General features: G+C 43.4%; 1 protein-coding gene across 1 annotated transcript in view; it reads right to left on the bottom strand.

The window, feature by feature from the left end:
- Positions 1-1095: 1095 nt before the first annotated feature.
- LOC118358958 (ATP-sensitive inward rectifier potassium channel 12-like) overlaps positions 1096-21866 on the bottom strand; it is a 47834-nt gene continuing 27063 nt past the window's right edge. The window contains exon 2 of the mRNA XM_035737007.2: positions 1096-3734. Within this exon, the coding sequence (XP_035592900.1) occupies positions 2245-3546 (1302 nt within the window). The 5' untranslated portion in view covers positions 3547-3734 and the 3' untranslated portion in view covers positions 1096-2244. The remainder of the gene's footprint in view (positions 3735-21866) is intronic.

Genomic DNA, 21866 nt, shown 5'->3' with positions numbered 1-21866 from the left:
ATCTACACTACCATTCAAAAGTTTGGGGTCTCTTAGAAATATCCTTGTTTTTGAAAGAAAAGCTATTTTTTTGTCCATTAAAATAACATCAAATTGATCGGAAATACAGTGTAGACATTATTAATGTTGTAAATGACTATTGTAGCTGGAAATGGCTGATTTTGTATGGAATATCTACACAGGCATACAGAGGCCCATTATCAGCAACCATCACTCATGTGTTCCAATGGCACGCTGTATTAGCTAATCCAAGTTTATGATTTTACAAAGGTCATTAGGTGATCATTAGAAAGCCCTTTTGCAATTATGTTAGCACAGATGAAAACTGATTAAAGAAGCAATACAAATGATCTTCTTTAGACTGGTTGAGTATCTGGAGCATCGGCCTTTGTGGGTTCGATTACAGGCTCAAAATGGCCAGAGACAAAGGACTTTCTTCTGAAACTCGTCAGTCTATTCTTGATCCGAGAAATGAAGGCTATTCCATGCGAGAAATTGCCAAGAAACTGAAGATCTTGTACAACACTGTGTACTACTCTCTTCACAGAACAGTGCAAACTGGCTCTAACCAGAATAGAAAGAGGAGTGGTAGGCCCCGGTGCACAACTGAGCAAGAGGAAAAGTACATTAGAGTGCCTAGTTTGAGAAACAGACGCCTCACACAGAATGCTGGTCTTCTAGGCAGTTGCAAAGAAAAATCCATATCTCAGACTGGTCAATAAAAATATAATATTAAGATGGGCAAAAGAACACAAACACTGGACAGAGGAACTCTGCCTAGAAGGCCAGTATCCTGGAGTCGCCTCTTCGCTGTTGAAGTTGAGACTGGTGTTTTGCGGGTACTATATAATGAAGCTGCCAGTTGAGGAGTTGTGAGGCGTCTGTTTCTCAAACTAGACACTCTAATGTACTTGTCCTCTTGCTCAGTTGTGCACCGGGGCCTCCCACTCATTTTTCTATTCTGGTTAGGGCCAGTTTGCGCTGTTCTGTGAATGGAGTAGTACATAGCGTTGTACGAGATCTTCAGTTTCTTGGCAATTTCTTGCATGGAATAACCTTCATTTCTCAGAACAAGAATATACTTTGTTTCTGGCCATTTTGAGCCTGTAATCGAACCCACAAATGCTGATGCTCCAGATACTCAATAAGTCTAAAGAAGGCCAGTTGTAATTGCTTCTTTAATCAGAACAACAGTTTTCAGCTGTGCTAACATAATAGCATAAGGGCTTTCTAATGATCAAGCCTTTTAAAATGATAAACTTGGATTAGGTAACACAACGTGCCATTGGAACACAGGAGTGATGGATGCTGGTAATGGGCCTCTGTGTGCCTATGTAGATATTCCATACAAATCTGCCGTTTACAGCTACAATAGTCATTTACAACATTAACAATGACTACACCGTATTTCTGATCAATTATTGTTATTTTAAAGAACAAGAAATATGCTTTTCTTTCAAAAACAAGGACATTTCTAAGTGACCCCAAACTTTTGAACGGTAGTGTAGGTTCCCAGTAATATAACAAAAGCTACTTTCATAATATAAAGTGTTTACTTTCTAAGTGATTCAAATTGCATAGAAATGCAAAATACACAATGCACATTTATGCATTTAATCACTGTATTTTTCCAATGTGAAGGTTATGTTTCAAATATTTTTCAAATAGCTAATTAGCTTCAGGCAGTATTTATGGAAAGCACCTTTAAAACTACAGGTGTGCATATAGAAAATGTTTAGCTAAACATCAGTAGGTATCCAGTGTTTCCATTTCCAACACACTCTCCCTCTTTGACTGACTCTGTAAACTACAATACAGGGCAGTTATAAGAATCCCCCAAAATACCCTCTTGATCTGTTGGAAATATTTCACACACTTTACTACGATATCTATATATTTTTTTTTACAGCTAAGATATTATTTCCTAATAGACAATGAATATTGCATTATATAAAGCTCCTACCTCAAACTATCTCATGACCAAAATATTTCAAGTTTTCCTAAAGAGAGAGGGGTCTTTTTATGATCGTTCCTGTTATTCCATGCAATGAGGAAGCAGCACTGCTGTCTCCATTCCTGGCTGTTTCTAGTCTGACTAGAGTGATTTCCTCTTTCCTTATGGCTGTAGCGTGATGCTAACAAGTCATGGTTTTTATATGGCACTTTCATTACTCTGCATCTATTCACATGGAAAACAACCCGCTAGAACTGAGTAACAAGAAAAATATTCTCAAAGGTCTAAGGTCATATTTCTGATTCTCTATGATATGACCTCTGGTCTAGGCCGACAGTGGCCTCCAGTCTCTCTAGCTCTGGCACCCTGTCCATATCCTGCTTCCCCTCCTCATCCTCTTCCTCGTCCCGGCTGATAAAAGCCAGCTCATTCTCATAGCAGAAAGAGTTGTCGGTGGACGTGGGATCCTTGTCCTCGTCCTCTATCTCCGCCATGTCCTTGGCACTGCACTGGGGGGTGGACGGCACCTCAAAGGTTTTGTGGAAGTGAGCGTAATCCACTTTGTACTGGCTCTTCTCCTCAAAGACGACAGGCTCAAAGCGGTGACCCCACAGGATTTCTGAGGACAGGTAGGAGCTGCGAGCTTGCGCTGTCATGGCTGTGGCTTCCACCATCCCTTCAAGTATCACCACTATCTCAAAGTCAGACAACTCTAGGTCCTGCTTGCTGATGCCAAACAGGGGGCTTTCCTCATCAATCTCGTGAACAATGGTGAGCGGGGAGACCAGGAAGATGCGGTCGATGCCCATGTCATACCCTACGTTGATGTCGATCTGGTCCAGGGGGATGTACTCACCCTCCTCGGTGATGCGAGGTTTGATGAGCTGGGCCCGGACATGGGCCTCCACCATGTGGCTCTTCCTCAAGTTGCCCACCCTCCACATAAGGCACAGCTTCCCGTCACGCATGGCGATCACTGCATTGTTGCTGAAAAGCAGCGTCTCTGCACGCTTCTTAGGCCGCGCCATCTTGGCTAAGATGGCGCCGATCATGAAGGAGTCGATGATGCAGCCGAAGATGGACTGGAAGACCACCATGAAGACGGCCGAGGGGCACTCCTCCGTCACGCAGCGGGAGCCATAACCAATGGTGGTCTGGGTCTCCACAGAGAACAGGAAGGCGGCCACGAAGCTGTTGACCTGCAGGACGCAGGGGCTGAAGTTATCGTCTCCACTACCCGGGTTGTCCATATCCCCGTGAAGCAAAGCAATGACCCAGAAGGCCAGGCCGAATGCCAGCCAGGACACCACAAACACCAGTGTGAACATCAGGAACATCCAGCGCCAGCGGATGTCCACACATGTGGTGAAGATGTCTGACATGTAGCGCTGCGACTTCTCGTCCATGTGCGAGAAGCGCACATTGCACTGGCCGTTCTTGTTCACGAAGCGACTGCGGCACTTGCGGCGCATCGTGTGGATCTTGCCGTTGCCGAAGCCGTTGCCCATTGTGACAGCAGGCATGGCACCGAGACGCAGGCTTTCTTCCTCCGAGGACACGATGCAGTAGCTGTGCGCCCCGACCACACTCATAACCGAGCCAGACTCAGCTAGTGGGGCACCAGAGAGTCGCTGCTCCAACTCAACAGACAGAGTGGTAGTCAAGATGCGGGAAATAGCACTGGGGATCACAGGAAATGGCTACAGGCAGCTCCCCCCTTCTGCCAAAACAGATCTCTGTCCAAGTGGGCCAAATGGGTTCTAGACACACCCTTCCTGACCTGAGGAGACGAGAGAAGCCAGAGGTTAGTCTACTACACACAAGATCCTGATATTATCTACTGTTTGTATGATAAAAAATGAAACAATTGAAATATCTAAAACATTGATGTGTGTTCTATATGCAACACTTCAATAAAAATGAAGCTATTACATGCAGGCCATGTTAAACAACACCACTCCCATTCTGCCTCAAAGACTCATCTACTCAGCGGCATTTTAAGTGTTTTATCACTACAATGGTGTGGTGCGTAGCACTCTATCACTTTGGGCTTGGTGCACCTTAGTAGCAGCAGATGTTGCTAATTAAACCACGTTTACACTCTTTCTTGTGAAAATGATAAGCAGCCATTCAGCTGGGGTCCTGGTCTTGAGGATACAAATAGTGGTTTTTAAACTCCCCAGTAGACTAGTTCTGTGTCCCAAATTAAACCCTATTCCCTTTATAGTAACCTTTATATTAACCTCCCACCACCACCGTCACCCGTCATCAGCACCCCCTGGTCTGGCTCTGGCTGTTCTGTAGTCTAGTGGCTGAGCAGTGTGATATGTCTCTCTAATAATAGCTGCCAGTCACATTGAGCCCCCTTTTCCACAGCTCAGACTCTGAGAGCTCACTGCGTTCTGATTGCGTTTATTTTCAACAAAAGTACTGTACAGACCATTTCATTTCAATGCTACTCCAGCACCGTTCATGTCAACGCAGCTAAGCAGATCATTTCAGTGAAACAATGTTTTGAGGGTGTTTCTTAGGTGTTCATCAGGTGCTGAACACAGAAACAGAACTGATACCATATTGCAGTGAAATGTGTAGCGACACAAAAAGTAAGTTATGACATATGGACCACATCGTTATTGACTGGCCTCCTTACTAACAGGCACCTCTCTCTCTCTCTCGCTCTTTCTCGTAGTCTCTCTCTCTGACTCTCTCTCTCTCTCGCTCTCTCTTTCTCTTTCTCTTTCTCTTTCTCTTTCTCTCTCCCTCTCTCAAGTCTCTCTCTCTCTATTATCGACCAACCAGTAAACAGGAGTCACTGAAAAGGAACCTGATTTGCTGAGGTATTGTGGGATGGCTCAATGTAAGAGTGGTTAAAGGAGTCACCATGGAAACAGGTCACCGCACCAAGACTGAGGGCAGCTGAGATTGGGTGCCTGGTGTTCTGTAGCTATACCTAAGATGTGGTAACTTTGGGGGCTGGTTTGATCGCAGGTGTGAGGTGGTTCGTAATTTCCTAATTGGTGTTGTCTCAGTACACAGGTAACTATCTTCACTATTTCCTCCTCTCCTAGAATATGGCTATAAATCGATTATTTTTAACAGGAGTAACTGGCCTTGCCCATCTTGGTGTCTTGCCACCCTAAATTAAGTATTTCTGGTTCCCTCCAGGTGGCAGAACAGTCAGGAAGAGTTGCCCTTCTGTAGCTCAGTTGGTAGAGCATGGCGCTTGTAACGCCAGGGTAGTGGGTTCGATTCCCGGGACCACACATACGTAGAATGTATGCACACATGACTCTAAGTCGCTTTGGATAAAAGCGTCTGCTAAATGGCATATATTATTATATATATATTGCCCCCTTCCTGTGAGCATGGTTGTGTCCAAATGGCATCACAGTCCCTATATAGTGCAGTACTTTTGACCAGAGCCCTCTATAGAAAATAGGATGCCATTTGGAACGCAGCCCATGGACAGAGAAACCAACCAATAGCAAGACAGACTGAGGAAGATAAGCTAGAGAGGGCGAGTGATGGTGAGAGTGAAGTACTGTAATGGAACATAGAGAAACCAGAGAGAGAGAGTGAAGAGGTGAGCAGAAAGGATTAAAAGGGGATAGAGGTCAGGGAAGACAGGGAGGCACTGTGGAAGGACACAAGGAAGAAGAAAGGGAAGAGAAGGAGGCAGAAAACAGGGGGGAACCTTAGGACTGTAGAAGGGAGGGAGAGGGAGAAATGTATACTGGTCTAAATAGAGCTTGTCTGTTTCGTCAAACGTCTGCCAACAAATGACTCCGCCATCTCCCCGATAACCAAAGAAAAACCCTCTGCTGCTGTCACCGTGGTTATTGCTCTCCTCTTGTTCTGTACCTACCTGCCGATAGACATTTCAGTATAATTTTATTAATTTTACTGCAGTGGGCGAAATGAGGGTCACACAGAGTGTTTCTTGATTGTCTTAAACAAATCTACTTTGACACAAAAGTATACACCTCACACACATGCTTATGGGCAATTTTAAAAAAGAAGACACCATGTCAGATATAGAGTTGAAATGTATTCAATTTTGAGTTTGCATCCTAATATTACATTTTATATGCATCACAGAAGACTGAAATATAACAAAACTGTTTAACACAGAAACACTGGATTTTCTGCAACACTAAAAAAACGTAAAAGTGTATTAATTTGGAAAAATATGAATAACATTAGACCCATGAGGCCACTAGGTCATTTTGACTGCAGGGAAGGGCTACAGCCAACAGGTACAATGTACTATGATGCCAGTATGCATGAATAGAAAGGAGATTTATGGGCTCCTAACCAATTGTGCTATTTTCTGTGTTTTTTCACATTGTTTGTACATCATTTTGTACATAATGTTTTTGTCACCATCTCTTATGCCCGAAAAGAGATTCTGGATATCAGAACAGCATTACTCACCTCAAACTGATTTTAAATTAGTCGGATGCGAAAGATTCACTTGAGATACCCGACCAGCGCAGTGGTTAAGGGCGCTGTACTGCAGCTGTTCCACCAGAGACCCTGGGTTCGCGCCCAGGCTCTGTCATAACCGACCGTGGACAATGGACAATGACCCCAAGCATACTTCCAAAGTTGTGGCAAAATGGCTTAAGGACAACAAAGTCAAGGTATTGGAGTGGCCATCACAAAGCCTTGCCCTCAATCCCATAGAACACTTGTGGGCAGAACTGAAAAAGCATGTGCAAGCAAGCAAGGAGGCCTACAAACCTGACAAACCTGACTCAGCATTCAACACCATAATGCTCTCAAAGCTCACCACCAAGATAAGGACCCTGGGACTAAACACCTCCCTCTGCAACTGGATCCTGGACAGGCCACCTCAAGTGGTAACGGTAGGTAAATGTAGGCAACAACACATCTGTCATGCTGTCCCTCAACACGGGGGCCCCTCAGGGGTGCGTGCTTAGTCCCCTCCTGTAACTGAGTGGCCAAGCACGACTCCAACACCATCATTAAGTTTTTCAATGACACAACAGTGGTAGGCCTGATCACCGATAACGATGAGACAGCCTATAGGGAGGAGGTCAGAGATCCATAAGTGTGGTGCCAGGACAACAACCGCTCCCTCAATGTGATCAAGACAAAGATGATGATCATGGTCTACCAGAAAAGGAGGGCTGAGCACGCCCCCATTCTCATCGACGAGGCTGCAGTGGAGCAGGTTGAGAGCTTCAAGTTCCTTGGTGTCCACAACACCTACAAAAACACCAAGACAGCCGTGAAGAGGGCACAACAATGCCTATTCCCCCTCAAGTTCTTCAGCTGCACCATCGAAGGCATGGTTGCATCATGGCCTGGTATGGGAACTGCTCGGTCTCCGACCGCAAGGCACCACAGAGGGTAGTGCGTACGGCCCAGTACATCACTGGGGCCAAGCTTTCTGCCATCCAGGACCTCTATACCAGGCGGTGTCAGAGCAAAGCCCTAAAAATAAAAAATAAAGACTCTGGTCACCCTAGTCATAGACTGTTCTCTCTGCTACCGCATGGCAAGCGGTACCGGAGTGCCAAATCTAGGATCCTAGAAGCTTCTTAACAGCTTCTACCCCCAAGCCATAAGACTCATGAACAGCTAATCAAATGGCTACCCAGACTATTTGCATTGACCCCCCCATGTTTTTTAAGCTGCTGCTACTCACTGTTTATTATCTTATCTATGCATAGTCAATTTACCTCTACCTACATGTACATATTACCTCAATTACCTTGACTAACCTGCACCCCCATACATTGACTCAGTACCGTTACTTCCTGTATATACAGTATATGTCACTCTCTTATGTTCACTCACCAGATGGTCTTATTCTTGTGTCCCGGTGTGTAGCCACATGGAATTGTCTTGTTCCTGGTTTTGTTGTTTTATTAAATGTTTCACCTGCACCTACTTCCCGACTCACAACTCCATTATTACAAACATTTCTGTTATGATCCCTTTTAATGTCTTAATCATAAGAAACCAATTATGTTTTTGTTGTCATATGTATTATAGCTTGAAATCATGCTTAAAGAATGTAATGTTGCTCTCTACAGATATAAAATAGAACTCAAGGGTGGGCCTCTGACAAAAATAAGTATTTTTCAAAGGCCCACCCTTAAATGTAATGCATTACGCACATTTTACAGAGTGAGCATTTAAGTCCATTACACTGTTCCTGTGCAACACGTAATGTTACCCAACATTTACTTGCCTCTTCTTCGACAGTGAAACCATGAGTTAATTGCCATCTGAACCTGATCAGCCGTATGAGATGGCAGAGTCACACGTAGCTATATGTAGAGGCTGCACTATTGCCAGATGACTCGCAGATCATATGAGTGTTTTAATGCCACGAATAGACACACAGCGGTGTTAGATGTTGCACAGTAGAGGGACAGGACAGGAGCTGGTCTATAGCTGGCCACTGGAATATACTGTATATTAGTCTATGGCTGGACATTGGAATATATATTAGTTTCTGTCTGGCCATTGAAACATGGCAGGCTAGACTAGTTTAGAACAGGCCTTGTACTTAATGCCACTCTACTCTTTAAGGGTTTTCTGATGAAGTGGGGCTGAATATTGTCTATAATGTACAGTACACTGAGCATGTATTAATTACACACTTTAAATTTCAAGTCATTATTAAAAGCCTGCTGGGTCCAATCGCAATTAAATTATCACAGAGTTAGTGGAAGAGGAATAAAATAAATGAGAGCTGAACAAGAGGAGCACACACAAAGTTTCAGAGCGCCCAATGGACCCTGTCAAAATAAGTGCTATTTGGGACACAGGCTAAGTGAGTCAGAGAGCACTGTAGATAGAGACATGTACAGTGAGATGATTCAGCACATAGCCAATTGTAATCAGACCTGTATATTTGACCCCCCCCACCTTTGACTTATGTGACCCACTTATGTGACTGGCTAACAAACACACTCTGAAGTCCGAACTCTCAAAACAACACATACTGTACGTCAAAAAAAGAAACAAATACAGGCAGAGAGACAGAAAGACAGATAGACACCGAAATTAGAGTCCTTCCAGGAGTGTCTCCTTGGTATTTCTGACTGTTATATTTCAAGAGGGTGTTAAAGTCCAATGAATGAAGTTCATGCCAAGATGATCTTTTTGCTGTACTTTGGCTTGACTGACATGTAGTTACAGACATTTAGGCTACCTGTTGGTTTGGTTTATGTCATCTGCTATCTGAATATTCACAGAAAAGTTATAGAGTCAAATGAATCTCATGATTTAGAGAATTTAATATTATTTTCACATAATATTTATGAAATGTTTTTTGAATTTTTTTTAATGTACTGAGTTGAAATGAGAGGACATCATAATTCCCAGCTTTGATCTGTACTGAAATCAAACTCCCAGAGCTGTCAGCATGCAGACGGGACACCACAGGTGTGTGTGTGTGTGTGTGTGTGTGTGTGTGTGTGTGTGTGTGTGTGTGTGTGTGTGTGTGTGTGTGTGTGTGTGTGTGTGTGTGTGTGTGTGTGTGTGTGTGTGTGTGTGTGTGTGTGTGTGTGTGTGTGTGTTCCTCAACATTCGCTATAGAGTATGAACACAAACGGTCAAAAGTTTTAGGACACCTACTCATTCAAGGTTTTTCTTATTTTACTATTTTCTACTTTGTGGAATAATAGTGAAGGCATCAAAACTATGAAATAACGGATATGGAGTCATATCTTCAAATAGCCACCCTTTGCCTTGATGACAGCTTTGCACACTCTTGGAATTCTCTCTGCCAGCTTCACCTGGAATGCTTTTCAAAAAGTCTTGAAGAAGTTCCCACATATGCTGAGCACTGAGCACTGCTTTTCCTTCACTCTGCGGTCCGAGGTTGGGGGATTGTAGAGGCCAGGTCATCTGATGCAGCACTCCATCACTCTAATTCTTGGTAAAATAGCCCTTACACAGCCTGGACGTGTGTTGGGTTGTTGTCCTACTGAAAAACAAATGATAGTCCCACTAAGTGCAAACCAGATGGGATGGTGTATTGCTGCAGAATGTTGTGGTAGCCATGCTAGTTAAGTGTGCCTTGAATTCTAAATAAATTGCAGACATTGTTAGCACCATCACACCACCACCTCCATGCTTCACCGTGGGAACCACACATGCAGAGATCATCCGTTCACCTACTCTGAGTCTCACAAAGACACAGTGGTTGACAGAGATGTGGACTCAAGTCACAAATATGATGATTTTAGACTTGACAATATCAAGAAAGACTTGCAACTCGACTTTGACTTTAACACCAATGACTCCTGACTTAACTTGGATTTGAGCCTTTTGACTCAAACTGCCTTGGTACCCTCCCCAAGCCCAAATGTAAAAAATTATGCTATTCAAAATAGTGTGCAGCGCATCAACTCTTTAACGGATTACAGTTTGAATCGGACAGCAGCCAGCTAAGTTGTGCAAGCAGAGAAAGAAGTTGCGCGTGGCAGTGCAGTGGAACGCCGGCGGGTGAATTCAGATGGAGCCCTTGGAAAGATGATACCCCAAATTATTATTTCCCGATATAAAGACTACGTTGTTGTCAACAAAAAACAGATTGCAACTTGCAAAACATACAGGAAGAAAATGACAGACGGAGGCGCAACAACTTCCAACTTTGTTCACATCTGAAGCTGCACAAAGAACGGTAAGTCGTGACTAATATGGCCAACAGCGATATATAACTTTGCTAGTGTAGCATGTAGGCTAACACAGCGTTAAATCAATGCGCCTACACACAGTCAGTCAGTGCGGGAATGTGATCATTGCACCCAAGATTGAGCTACAACTGGCTAGGCTAGGTGTGTGTGTGTGTGTGTGTGTGTGTGTGTGTGTGTGTGTGTGTGTGTGTGTGTGTGTGTGTGTGTGTGTGTGTGTGTGTGTGTGTGTGTGTGTGTGTGTGTGTGTGTGTGTGTGTGTGTGTGTGTGTGTGTGTGTGTGTGTGTGTGTGTGTGTGAAGGTTGGGTGATTGTGTACAAGCCTACAGCACTTGCGGTGTTTTGCCCACACTCTCTAGCTGGTGGTGGGAGATGGCTTGAAAGAAACAAAAGTGATGACTCCTCTTTCAAAGTTATCAAAAATCAGCTCACTGCTGCATACAAGCACAACATTCAAAGAGGTGTTTTGGGGAAAGAGGCAACCCTGCTGCTGTCAACACAAGATGGAACTCAACACTGAGACAAGTGAAGGTAGTTATCCAATGTGACCATCTAAAGCTCTGTCATGTTCCAGAAAAGACTGGGCACAAGTTGTTCACAGTACGGGAGTCAAATATGTTAGTTGGCGGACATCCTGAAGCCGTTTGTAGAAGCAACAGATTTGACACAGGGGGAGAAGATAGTCACAATCAGTTCTGTTGTTCCCTCTTGTCCTGTCCCTGAATCACCACCTGGAGCAGCAGAAGCCTCAAGTCCATTTCTTGAGCTGCCTGGTCAGAAGTCCCCAGGCATCCCTTAACAAAAGATTTCTTGGAATCTTCAATGTGAAAATGGCCAGGACACAAGATGGAATCACTGCCCCCTTTTCAGATCCAGTCTACCTCAAAACAGCTGCATTGGATCTGGCTTTTTCTCTGATGTGGGTGGAGCACCATGTGCTGGTCAAGGAGGAGGTCAAGGAAATGGCACAAAGAGTAAAAGGTAAATATTGAGTTTAATGTAACTTTTTCTCATAATTTAGTCTAATTGACTGCAACAATAATACTTTTTCCATTTAACCCACTGCATTACCAATACCAGCCTTTTTGTTTCTACTTTTACATGTTTTGCCAGAACTGATTCTGCAAGGATTGAGCAAGCTGTGTCTCTTGTTGATGAGGAAGAGTGAGAGGACCATAGTCTTGGACAAGTAGAAGGGCTGTTTGCAGAATACAGTGGTTCCTCTTTTAAAAGTTGTGAGCTTACACCGCGGGACTTAGAGGTACCCAGTGTCACGGCTTTATTGCTCCAGACCACCACAATTGCCGATTGCTCATCATCTTCGTTTTCGGTTCACCCTGACATTTCCATTCCTCTTCTGACAACAGAACCTGACCAACTGCTCATCAGGCACAGCAAGGGCCTCCCGGACCGTTATGCTGTTCTGCTATTCCAAGGATGTGTACCCGAAGAGAGATACCCCGGTGGGCACAGAATACATAGCCTTCCCGTTGTGGCCATCTATTTCAGCACCGTTTCGCGCTGCTCTGAGACAAGCATGGAGAAACAAAAAAGTTCAAATATTCCATGTTATTCTTAAAATATGTGTTGACTGAATATAAGCAAGTGATGTCTGCTAATAATTGTAAATAACTGGCTTTATTTACAAATGACTGATTCTGCAAGAAGGGCTGTTTGCACCCCATGTTCAAGGATTGCCTTTTTCTCACTCACTCTTGGTTAATTGAAAATGAAATCTCCAAAATATTGTTACTTTTTAAACAAAGCGATTTTTATTATTATTATTTCATTTAAAATTATATAAAAGCCCCTTAGATATTCTCAGATATTCTCACACCGGAAAACAGGTCAATTGCATAGTCCCAGGGGCGATGAGGAGGGAGACAGGTAGCGCGGGTCTTGGAGAATACCTTCCTTATATCCTGATATTCTGCCGGGATGTTGGGCAACCACAGGACTCTCAACCGATGTGGAACCACAGGGGACAGGGAAACAGGTCTTCCGGTATTCAGGTGACTAGTCAATGATTCTCATCCTCGACCATGAGATGGTAGGGTTATGGCGCTGAAGCCAAGGTAGGCCGAGGATGATCTTGTGAACTGGTGCAATTGTGATGAAGGGGATGTTTTTCTGGTGAGGGTGAGTGGTTGGGTGAAGTGTGTGATGGTTCTGGATCCTAGAGACCGACAGCCGAGACCTTGAACCAGAAAAGGAGAGGAGAACGGGTAGGTAGTAATATTCAGAGAGGAGGCACGGGTCTAATCCATAAAGCTCCCAGCGGCGTCGGAATCCAGTAAAGCTGTAGACACAGGGCATGAGGGACAGTCAGCCAGAGTGATGGGTACTAAAAAGAGTCTAACAGGAAGAGCAGTAGATGGAATACTCACTCCTGGTCCAGGTGATGTGACCGTCCCTCTGCTCTAGTGGATGCCGGATTCTTTAGTAACAGACACCGCTGGCGCTTCACATAGACAGATCTCTCAGAGGAGACTGTTACTTGAACTCTGTGAAGCATTTATTTTGGCTGCAATTTCTGAGGCTGGTAACTCTAATGAACTTATTATCTGCAGCAGAGGTAACTCTGGGTCTTCCTTTCCTGTGGCGGTCCTCATGAGTGCCAGTTTCATCATAGCGCTTGATGGTTTTTGCGACTGAACTTGAAGAAACATTAAAAGTTCTTAAAATTCATATTGACTGACCTTCATTAAAGTAATGATGGACTCTCATTTGTCTTTGCTTATTTAAGCTGTTCTTGCCATAATATGGACTTGGTATTTTACCAAATAGGGCTATCTTCTGTAAACAACCCCTACCTTGTCACAACACAACTGATTGACTCAAACGCATTAAGAGGGAAAGAAATTCTACAAATTAATTTTTATCAAGGCGCACCTGTTGATTGAAATGCCTTCCAGGTGACTACCTCGTGAAGCTGGTTGAGAGAATGCCAAGAGTGTGCAACGCTGTCATCAAGGCAAAAGGTGGCTACTTTGAAGAATCTCAAATATAAGATATATTTTAATATTTGTAACACTTTTTTGGTTATTACATGATTCCATGTGTTATTTCATAGTTTTGATGTCTTCACTATGTAGAAAATAGTAAAAATAAAGAAACATCTTGGATGAGTAGGTGTGTCCAAACTTTTGACTGTATTTAGACTTGTGACATATGTTGTGTTATTTTATGTCTGGTTATGACATCTACATAAGTGTTTCAAAACCCACGAAACCTACCACAAACATTGGGCCATTACAGTATTGTTACACCATAGCCTACTTGTCAACAGTATGTTAATGTCATATAATATTTTTTTATTGATCATATAAAAATTGTCATTGTAATTGCGCACACATTGTGGTCAGACATGCACCTACCCCAATGCTCTGTTGCTGATGACTGGGATGAATGCAGGAGCAGATTTCATGAGCAGGACAAGACACCCTCTTTTTGACTGATGACTGATATAAGGCCATGTACGTGATAGGCCTATCTGGCTTATTTGATTATGATGGTCATAATGCTTCTTGACAGCCATAAAGTGTATTTTCTACAAGTTGTTTAAAATATGATGAAAAAAACATGACTTTAAAGAATTCATTACAACAACAACAAAGGTCATAAGAAACAAACTTTCAAATTAAAGGAAACTTCCTGGCAATGAAAAAACAAATTTGAATAAATGTGGGTTTTGACACTCTTATGTAGGTGTCATAACCAGCCATAAAATAACATGTGTCACAACAGATGTACATATATGGCAGTGATAGGTCAGCTGTTATAACATGCTATGACATTGGGTAAAGTGTTACCAAGATTTCTACAATATAGACTGATGTGAGTATAGGATTTGACTTCTTCAGACTAGGGTCTATTTTCTCCACTTTCTGTCTGACTGACGTGCCCAAAGTAAACTGCCTGTTACTCAGGCCTAGTGGCCAGGATATGCATGTAATTTGTACCATTGGATAGAAAACACTTTGAAGTTTGTTGAAATGGTTCAATTATTTATGAGACTCTAACACAATTGATATAGTAGAAGAAACTCCAAAGAAAAACCAACCAGAATAAACATTTTTTTTGAGAGCCTATGCTTTTACAATGGAAAGCTATGGGTCATATGCAATTCCAGCTCCCAGATTGCAATTACTATGGCTTCCACTAGATGTCAACAGTCTTTGTTCAAGGTTTCAGGCTTGTTTCTTTGCAAAAAAGGAATCATTTTGAGTTTTGGTACTGGGACCTGCTTATTTTGCATTTCTATTGAACATACTTCTTTCCGTATTATAGTTGAATTAAATTGTAGAGTATCTGAGGATTAAATAGAAACGTATTTTGACTTGTTCTAACAAAGATTAGCGGTAGTTTTTTGGATTCCTTTCTCTGCATGTTGAACGAGTGGATTACTCAAATCGATGGCGCCAACTAAAAATATTTTTGGGGATATAAAGAAGGATTTTATCTAACAAAACGACCATGCATGTTGTAGTTGAGACCCTTTGGATTGCAAGTCAGAAAGGAAGATTTTCAAAAAGTAAGTGAAAATGTAATCGCTATTTGGGATTTTATGAAGCCTGTGCTGGTTGAAAAATATTTTGATGTGGGGCGCCGTCCTCAATCAATCGCCATGGTATGCTTTCGCTGTAAAGCCTATGGTAAATCGGACAATGCAGTTAGATGAACAAGACTTTAAGCTTTTAACCGATATAAGACACTTGTATGTACCTAAATGTTTAATATCCATCATTTTTATGATTATTTATTTGAATTGCGTGCCCTCCAATTTCACCGGAAGTTGTCGACAGGTGTCCCGCTGACGGGATGCCTAGCCCTAAGATGTTTTCCATGTCATAAAGATGGTTTATTTACTGTACACACACACACACACACACACACACACACACACACACACACACACACACACACACACACACACACACACACACACACACACACACACACACACACACACACACACACACACACTATGCAAGAGAAAGAAAGAGGCGTACAAAGAAGCACAATTACAGAAGTGTTTTAAAATAATAATACAGTGCCTATAGAATGTCTACACCCCCTTTGAATTTTTAAATATTTTATTGTGTTATGAAGTGGAATTAAATTAGATTTAATTGAATTTGAAAGTATCAATGGAAAAAATGTGGGAAAACAATTCTGAATTTAGTTTAAGATGAATTAAAAATAAAACCAATATACTTTGATGAGTTAAGTATTCACCCCCGAGTGAATACATGTTAGAAACACCTTTGGCAGCGATTACAGTTGTGCGTCTTGGGTAAATCTCATAAGAGCTTAGCACACGTTTATTGTGCAATATTTGGGGATCATTTCTTGATAGTAATTTTCAAGTTTTGACAGATTTTCAAGCAGATTTAGGTCAAAACTATAACTTGGCCACTCAAGAACATATGGCTTCTTGGTAAGCAACTCCATTGCCAGCAGCATACCACCCTGCATACCACTGCTGGCTTGCTTCTGAAGCTAAGCAGGGTTGGTCCTGGATGGGAGACCAGATGCTGCTGGAAGTGGTGTTGGAGGGCCAGTAGGAGGCACTCTTTCGTCTGGTCTAAAAAAATATCCCAATACCCCAGGGCAGGGATTGGGGACACTGCCCTGTGTAGGGTGCCGTCTTTCGGGATGGGACGTTAAACGGGTGTCCTGACTCTCTGAGGTCATTAAAGATCCCATGCCACTTATCGTAAGAGTAGGGGTGTTAACCCTGGTGTCCTGGCTAAATGCCCAATCTAGCCCTCAAACCATCACAGTCACCTAATAATCCCCAGTTTACAATTGGCTCATTCATCCCCCTCCTCTCCCCTGTAACTATTCCCCAGGTTGTTGCTGCAAATGAGAATGTGTTCTCAGTCAACTTACCTGGTAAAATAATGGATAAATAAATAAAAATTATAGATCTGGCTTTGTGTTGTAGGTCATTGTCCTGGTGAATTCCTCTCACAGTGTCTGGTGTAAAGCAGACAAGCAGGGTTTGCTCTAGAATGTTGCAGTTGAAAAATTCCCCAGTCTTTGCCGATGTCAAGCATACCTATACCATGATGCAGCCACCACCATGCTTGAGAATAAGGAGGCAGTTACTCAGTAATGTGTTGTGTTTGATTTGCCCCAAACATAAGTATTTGCATTTAGTGCCTTGTTGCATACATATGCATGTTTTGGAATATAAAAAAAAACGTCTTCAGTCCCCAAGGTGCGGACTCCCGGCCGCACACCTAAACCCATAGGGGAGAGTCCGGGTGGGCGTCTGTCCTCGGTGGCGGATCCGGCGCGGGACGTGGACCCCAATCCAACAAAGTCTTAGTCCACATGCATCGCGTCCTTTGATTGGTGACCATCGCCGCCGACCTTGGCCTAGTAACCCCCTCCAAGGGCCCCACTGGACTGAGGGGCAGCTCGGGACTGAGGGGTAGCTCGGGACTGAGGGGTAGCTCAATACTGAGAGGAAGCTCAGGCAGGTAGTTGGCTATGGCAGATCCTGGCTGGCTGGTGGTTCTGGCAGATCCTGGCTGACTGGCAGATCCTGGCTGGCTGGCGGATCTGGAAGATCCTGGCAGTCGAGGAGGAGGGCTCTGGCAGTGCTAAACAAGCGGGAGACTCCGGCAGCGCAGAACAGGCGTGAGACTCCGGCAGCGCAGTAGAGGAGGAAGGCTCTGGCAGCGCTAAACAAGCGGGAGACTCCGGCAGCGCAGAACAGGTGTGGCGCACTGTAGGCCTGATGCGTGGTGCTGGCACTGGTGGTACTGGGCCGAGGACACGCACAGGAAGCCTGGTGCAGGGAGCTGCCACCGGAGGGCTGGTGCGTGGAGGTGGTACTGGATAGACCGGACCGTGCAGGCGCACTGGAGCTCTTGAGCACCGAGCCTGCCCAACCTTACCTGGCTCGATGCCCACTCTAGCCCGGCCGATACAAGGAGCTGGTATGTACCGCACCGGGCTATGCAACCGCACTGGAGACACCGTGCGCTCCACAGCATAACACGGTGCCTGCCCGGTCTCTCTAGCCCCCCGGTAAGCACAGGAAGTTTGCGCAGGTCTCCTACCTGGCATAGCCATACTCCATGTGACCCCCCAATACATTTTTGGGGATGACTCTCGGGCTTCCATCCGCGTCGCCGTGCTGCCTCCTCATACCAGCGCCTCTCCGCTTTCTCCGCCTCCAGTTCTTCTTTGGGGCGACGATATTCTCCAGGCTGTGCCCAGGGTCCTTTTCCGTCCAATATCTCCTCCCAAGTCCACAAGTCCTGTGATCGCTGCTCCTCCTGCCGCTGCCTGTCACCACGCAGCTTGGTCCTGTTGTGGTGGGTGATTCTGTTCCGGGTTTCTTCTATCTCCTCCTCTGACGAGGAGGTGTAGCAAGGATCGGACCAAAATGCAGAGTGGTTATTTAGATTCATGTTTAATGAAATAAGAACACGAACAATACAAAAACAATAAACGTAACACGGAAACCTAAACAGCCTAATCTGGTGCAAACTAACACAGAGACAGGAACAATCACCCACGAAACACTCAAAGAATATGGCTGCCTAAATATGGTTCCCAATCAGAGACAACGATAAACACCTGCCTCTGATTGAGAACCACTTCAGGCAACCATAGACTTTTCTAGAAAACCCCACTATACCACAATCCCAATACCTACAAAGAAAACAAGACTAAACACACCACATAATAAACCCATGTCACACCCTGGCCTGACCAAAATAATAAAGAAAGTGAGAAATCAATTTTCAAAACAGTGCCTATTCAAATCCCTGATAGTTATGGATGTGCTTGCACTTCCTAGGGCTTCCACTAGATGTCACCGTCTTTAGATCCTTGTTTTAGGATTCTACTATAAAGGAGGGGCTCATATGAGCTCTTTAAGTGAGTGGTCATGACGCACGGTCATGAGAGAGTATGCTCTCGTTCCAGTGCTTTTCTTCAGACAATGAAATTCTCCGGTTGGAACCTTATTGATGTTTTAAATTGAAAACACAAGATTGATTGCAAACATCATTTGACCTGTAATGGAACTTTTTGAGTTTTTGTCTGGAGGAAGTGCTCGCTCCTCATGAACATGGATTACTGGACTGAACACGCTAACAAACAAGTGGCTAAATGATGGGCCTTATGGAACTTTATGGAACAAATCAGTAATTTATTGTTGAACTGGGATTCATGGGAGTACCTTCTGATGAAGATCATCAAAGTTAAGTGAATATTTATAGTGTTTTTTCTAACTAATGTTGATGCCAAAATAGCGGCTATTTCTTTGGCTGAATTGAGTTCTTAGCGCCGTTCTCAGATTATGCTTTTTCCGTATTTTAAAAAAAAAATCTGACACAGCGGTTGCATAGAGGATAAGACTATCTTTAATTCTGTGAATAACACAATATTTATTATGAGTATTTCTGCAAAATCACTAGATGTTTTGGAATCAAAACACTACTGCACGTAACGCGCCAATGTAAACTGAGATTTTTGGATATAAATATGCACATTATCGAACAAAACATACATGTATTATGTAACATGATGTCCAATGAGTGTCATCTGATGAAGATCATCAAAGGTTAGTGATTAATTTGATCTATATTTCTGTTTTTTGTGACTCCTCTCCTTGGCTGGAAAATGGCTGTGTGTTTTTGTGACTTGACTCTGACCTAACATAATCATATGTTTTGCTTTTGCTGAAAAGCATTTTTAAAATCGGACACCATGGGTAGATTAACAAGATGTTTATCTTTCATTTGATGTATTGGACGTGTTAATGTGTGAAAGCTACATATTTCAAAAAAATATTTTGAATTTTGCGCGCTGCCTTTTCACCGGAATGTTGTCGTGGGTTTCCCGCTAGCCTTTCCTAGACAGGTCCTTCCCTATAAGCGTGCTTAAAGTCTGTTGTAAATTTGTTTATTGTAAAATAGCATTGAATCTAGTCAATAAAAAAAATCCAAAAGTTTACTTAGGGTTGCTAACAGGCTTATTGGTCGGCTACTTAAGCCAGTAAAGAAGGGCTTTACTATTCTTGGGTAGCATAATTACTTTTGCTTCCCTCCAGGCTGAGGGCACAGACTTTCTAGTAGGCGTAGATTGACGATATGGCAAGTAGGAGTGGCAATATCTTCCGCTATTATCCTGAATAATTTTCCATCCAAGTTGTCAGACCCCTGTGGCTTGTCATTGTTGACATATTTTGTATGATACCCTAGTGAAGCATAGGATCAATCAGGACACCGCGAATAAACATGGGCCCATGTGTTGACGTGTGCTCATTCCGTGTCTGTTTAGTTTTGTGAAGTCTTTTCGCATCCCCTGGGACTCGTGTAAGAGACCCCAAGGGAACCTTGCACATCCCTTTCTCCTCTCCCCCTTCTTCCACACAGCACACTCAGCCCATGGCCTAAATATCCACCTCTGCCTCCAGCACACTCCCTCTATTATCCCTGCACCACAGAATGCTCTGGATCTGGAATCCAGCTGCAGTGGAGGTGTTATGACAATAGGGAGGAAGATAACATGGAGGGAATAGAAATATAATAACTCGAATGTAGTGCTGAGCTATTAACAGAAATTTAGATTTTTCTTCATTTTTTAAACAAGTAATTGACCAACATTGGTTTAATTATTGGAATTCCATTTAGGTTTGGGTTTTTTCTGCAAACTCAATGCACACATAGCACAGTTTCTCTTGAGAAAAATCAGCCCGAACTGTGCGATGTAGTAGTGAGTTGTAAGTTTAACATGCCAATATTCTACTTCGTTTAGAAAAGTACATTTGGTAATTAATTATAATAGCCATAAAGGTCAGGTTTGGGGATTCGAATTAGGGTATGGGTAAGGATTAGGGGAAAAAGGATTTTGAATGGGACTGAATTGTGTATCCCCACAAGGATAGTTATTGTCACGACTTCTGCCGAAGTCGATGCCTCTCCTTGTTCGGGTGGGGCTCGGCGGTCGACGTCACCGTTCTTCTGATCCATTTTGAATTTTCCATTGGTTTTGTCTTGTCTTCCTACACACCTGGTTTCACAATCCCATTCATTACCTGTTGTGTATTTAACCCTCTGTTTCCCATCATGTCTTTGTCAGAGATTGTTTTATGTTCAGTTTCGTGTTGTTTGTATTTGGTGCGCGACGGGTCCTCGTACCCAATTTTGTTTCATTTGTATTTATGGGTTTTGGAGTTATGTTTTGTTTTATTAAATTACTCCATTTTACCAAGTTGAATTCTCCTGCGCCTGACTTCCCTGCCACTTATACAGACGATTGTTAACCAAGATTGTGTGTCTGTGTGCGCGAGTGTATTTGTGAGCATGTGTACGTGTGTGTTTGAGCTGGGTGGATTGAGTCCAGGTTAGGTTATTCCAGACTCCAGTGATGTACGGTATATAATAATCTGACTAGAGGAGCTTTACTGTGCTATTGTCATTACGGGGCTGTCTCTGGCTGGTCAGGACTTCACTCCTCTCTCTCAGTCCTTTGTGTCCTCTGCGCTTCCTGAATCCAACTCTCAAAGGTCTTTCCTTTGTCCAACCCTCAAATCCTCTCTTCGCTTCCTCTCTAGCCATATAACTATTACCAGTTTCAGCCAATCTGTTAGTCAATCGAGATCTCCACTTTAAGTCCACAATAACATCAACAGCAGGAATGTAGGCATCAACAATGTGGGTAAACTCGAGGCAGGTGAGACCATATGACAAGTATGAGCCTTGGGGAGACACAGACAGGCTGTAAAGACCAATGAGACAGAGATTAGATAAAGGGATGAGATCAAGGAGAGACTCAAACAAATTACAGCCAGAGAACCACAGACTGAACATGGACATTCACTCTGTACAACAGTCCTTCCATCTGTCCCTGTCCAGGTCTCCCTCATAACAGAATGTCAATAATAAGGCTATTAAAGAAAATTAATATATAATTACAAGTCCCATTCATCTCAGGTTTATCTGTGCCCAATCAGATGAGACAGCAGTCATCTTACTGTTCTCATACTCTGAAGCTGCGTCCCAAATGGCACCCTATTCCCAATAGTGCATTACTTTAGGCCAGGGCCCATACTGCACTTTATAGGGAAAAGGGTACCATATGGAATGCAACTTGAATATAAAACTTCCTGGCGAACAGTGCTGGAGGGGGACATCATGACACTTGCTGATCGGGGAAGGCAAAGAACTGCAGGTCCCTGGCAGATCAGACTACCGACATGCAAA

The sequence above is a fragment of the Oncorhynchus keta genome, chromosome 26 (assembly GCF_023373465.1).
Source record: "Oncorhynchus keta strain PuntledgeMale-10-30-2019 chromosome 26, Oket_V2, whole genome shotgun sequence".
NCBI classification, from domain to species: domain Eukaryota; kingdom Metazoa; phylum Chordata; class Actinopteri; order Salmoniformes; family Salmonidae; genus Oncorhynchus; species Oncorhynchus keta.
Note: the sequence above shows the minus strand (reverse complement) of the source record. Positions and strands in the feature narration are given on the sequence as shown.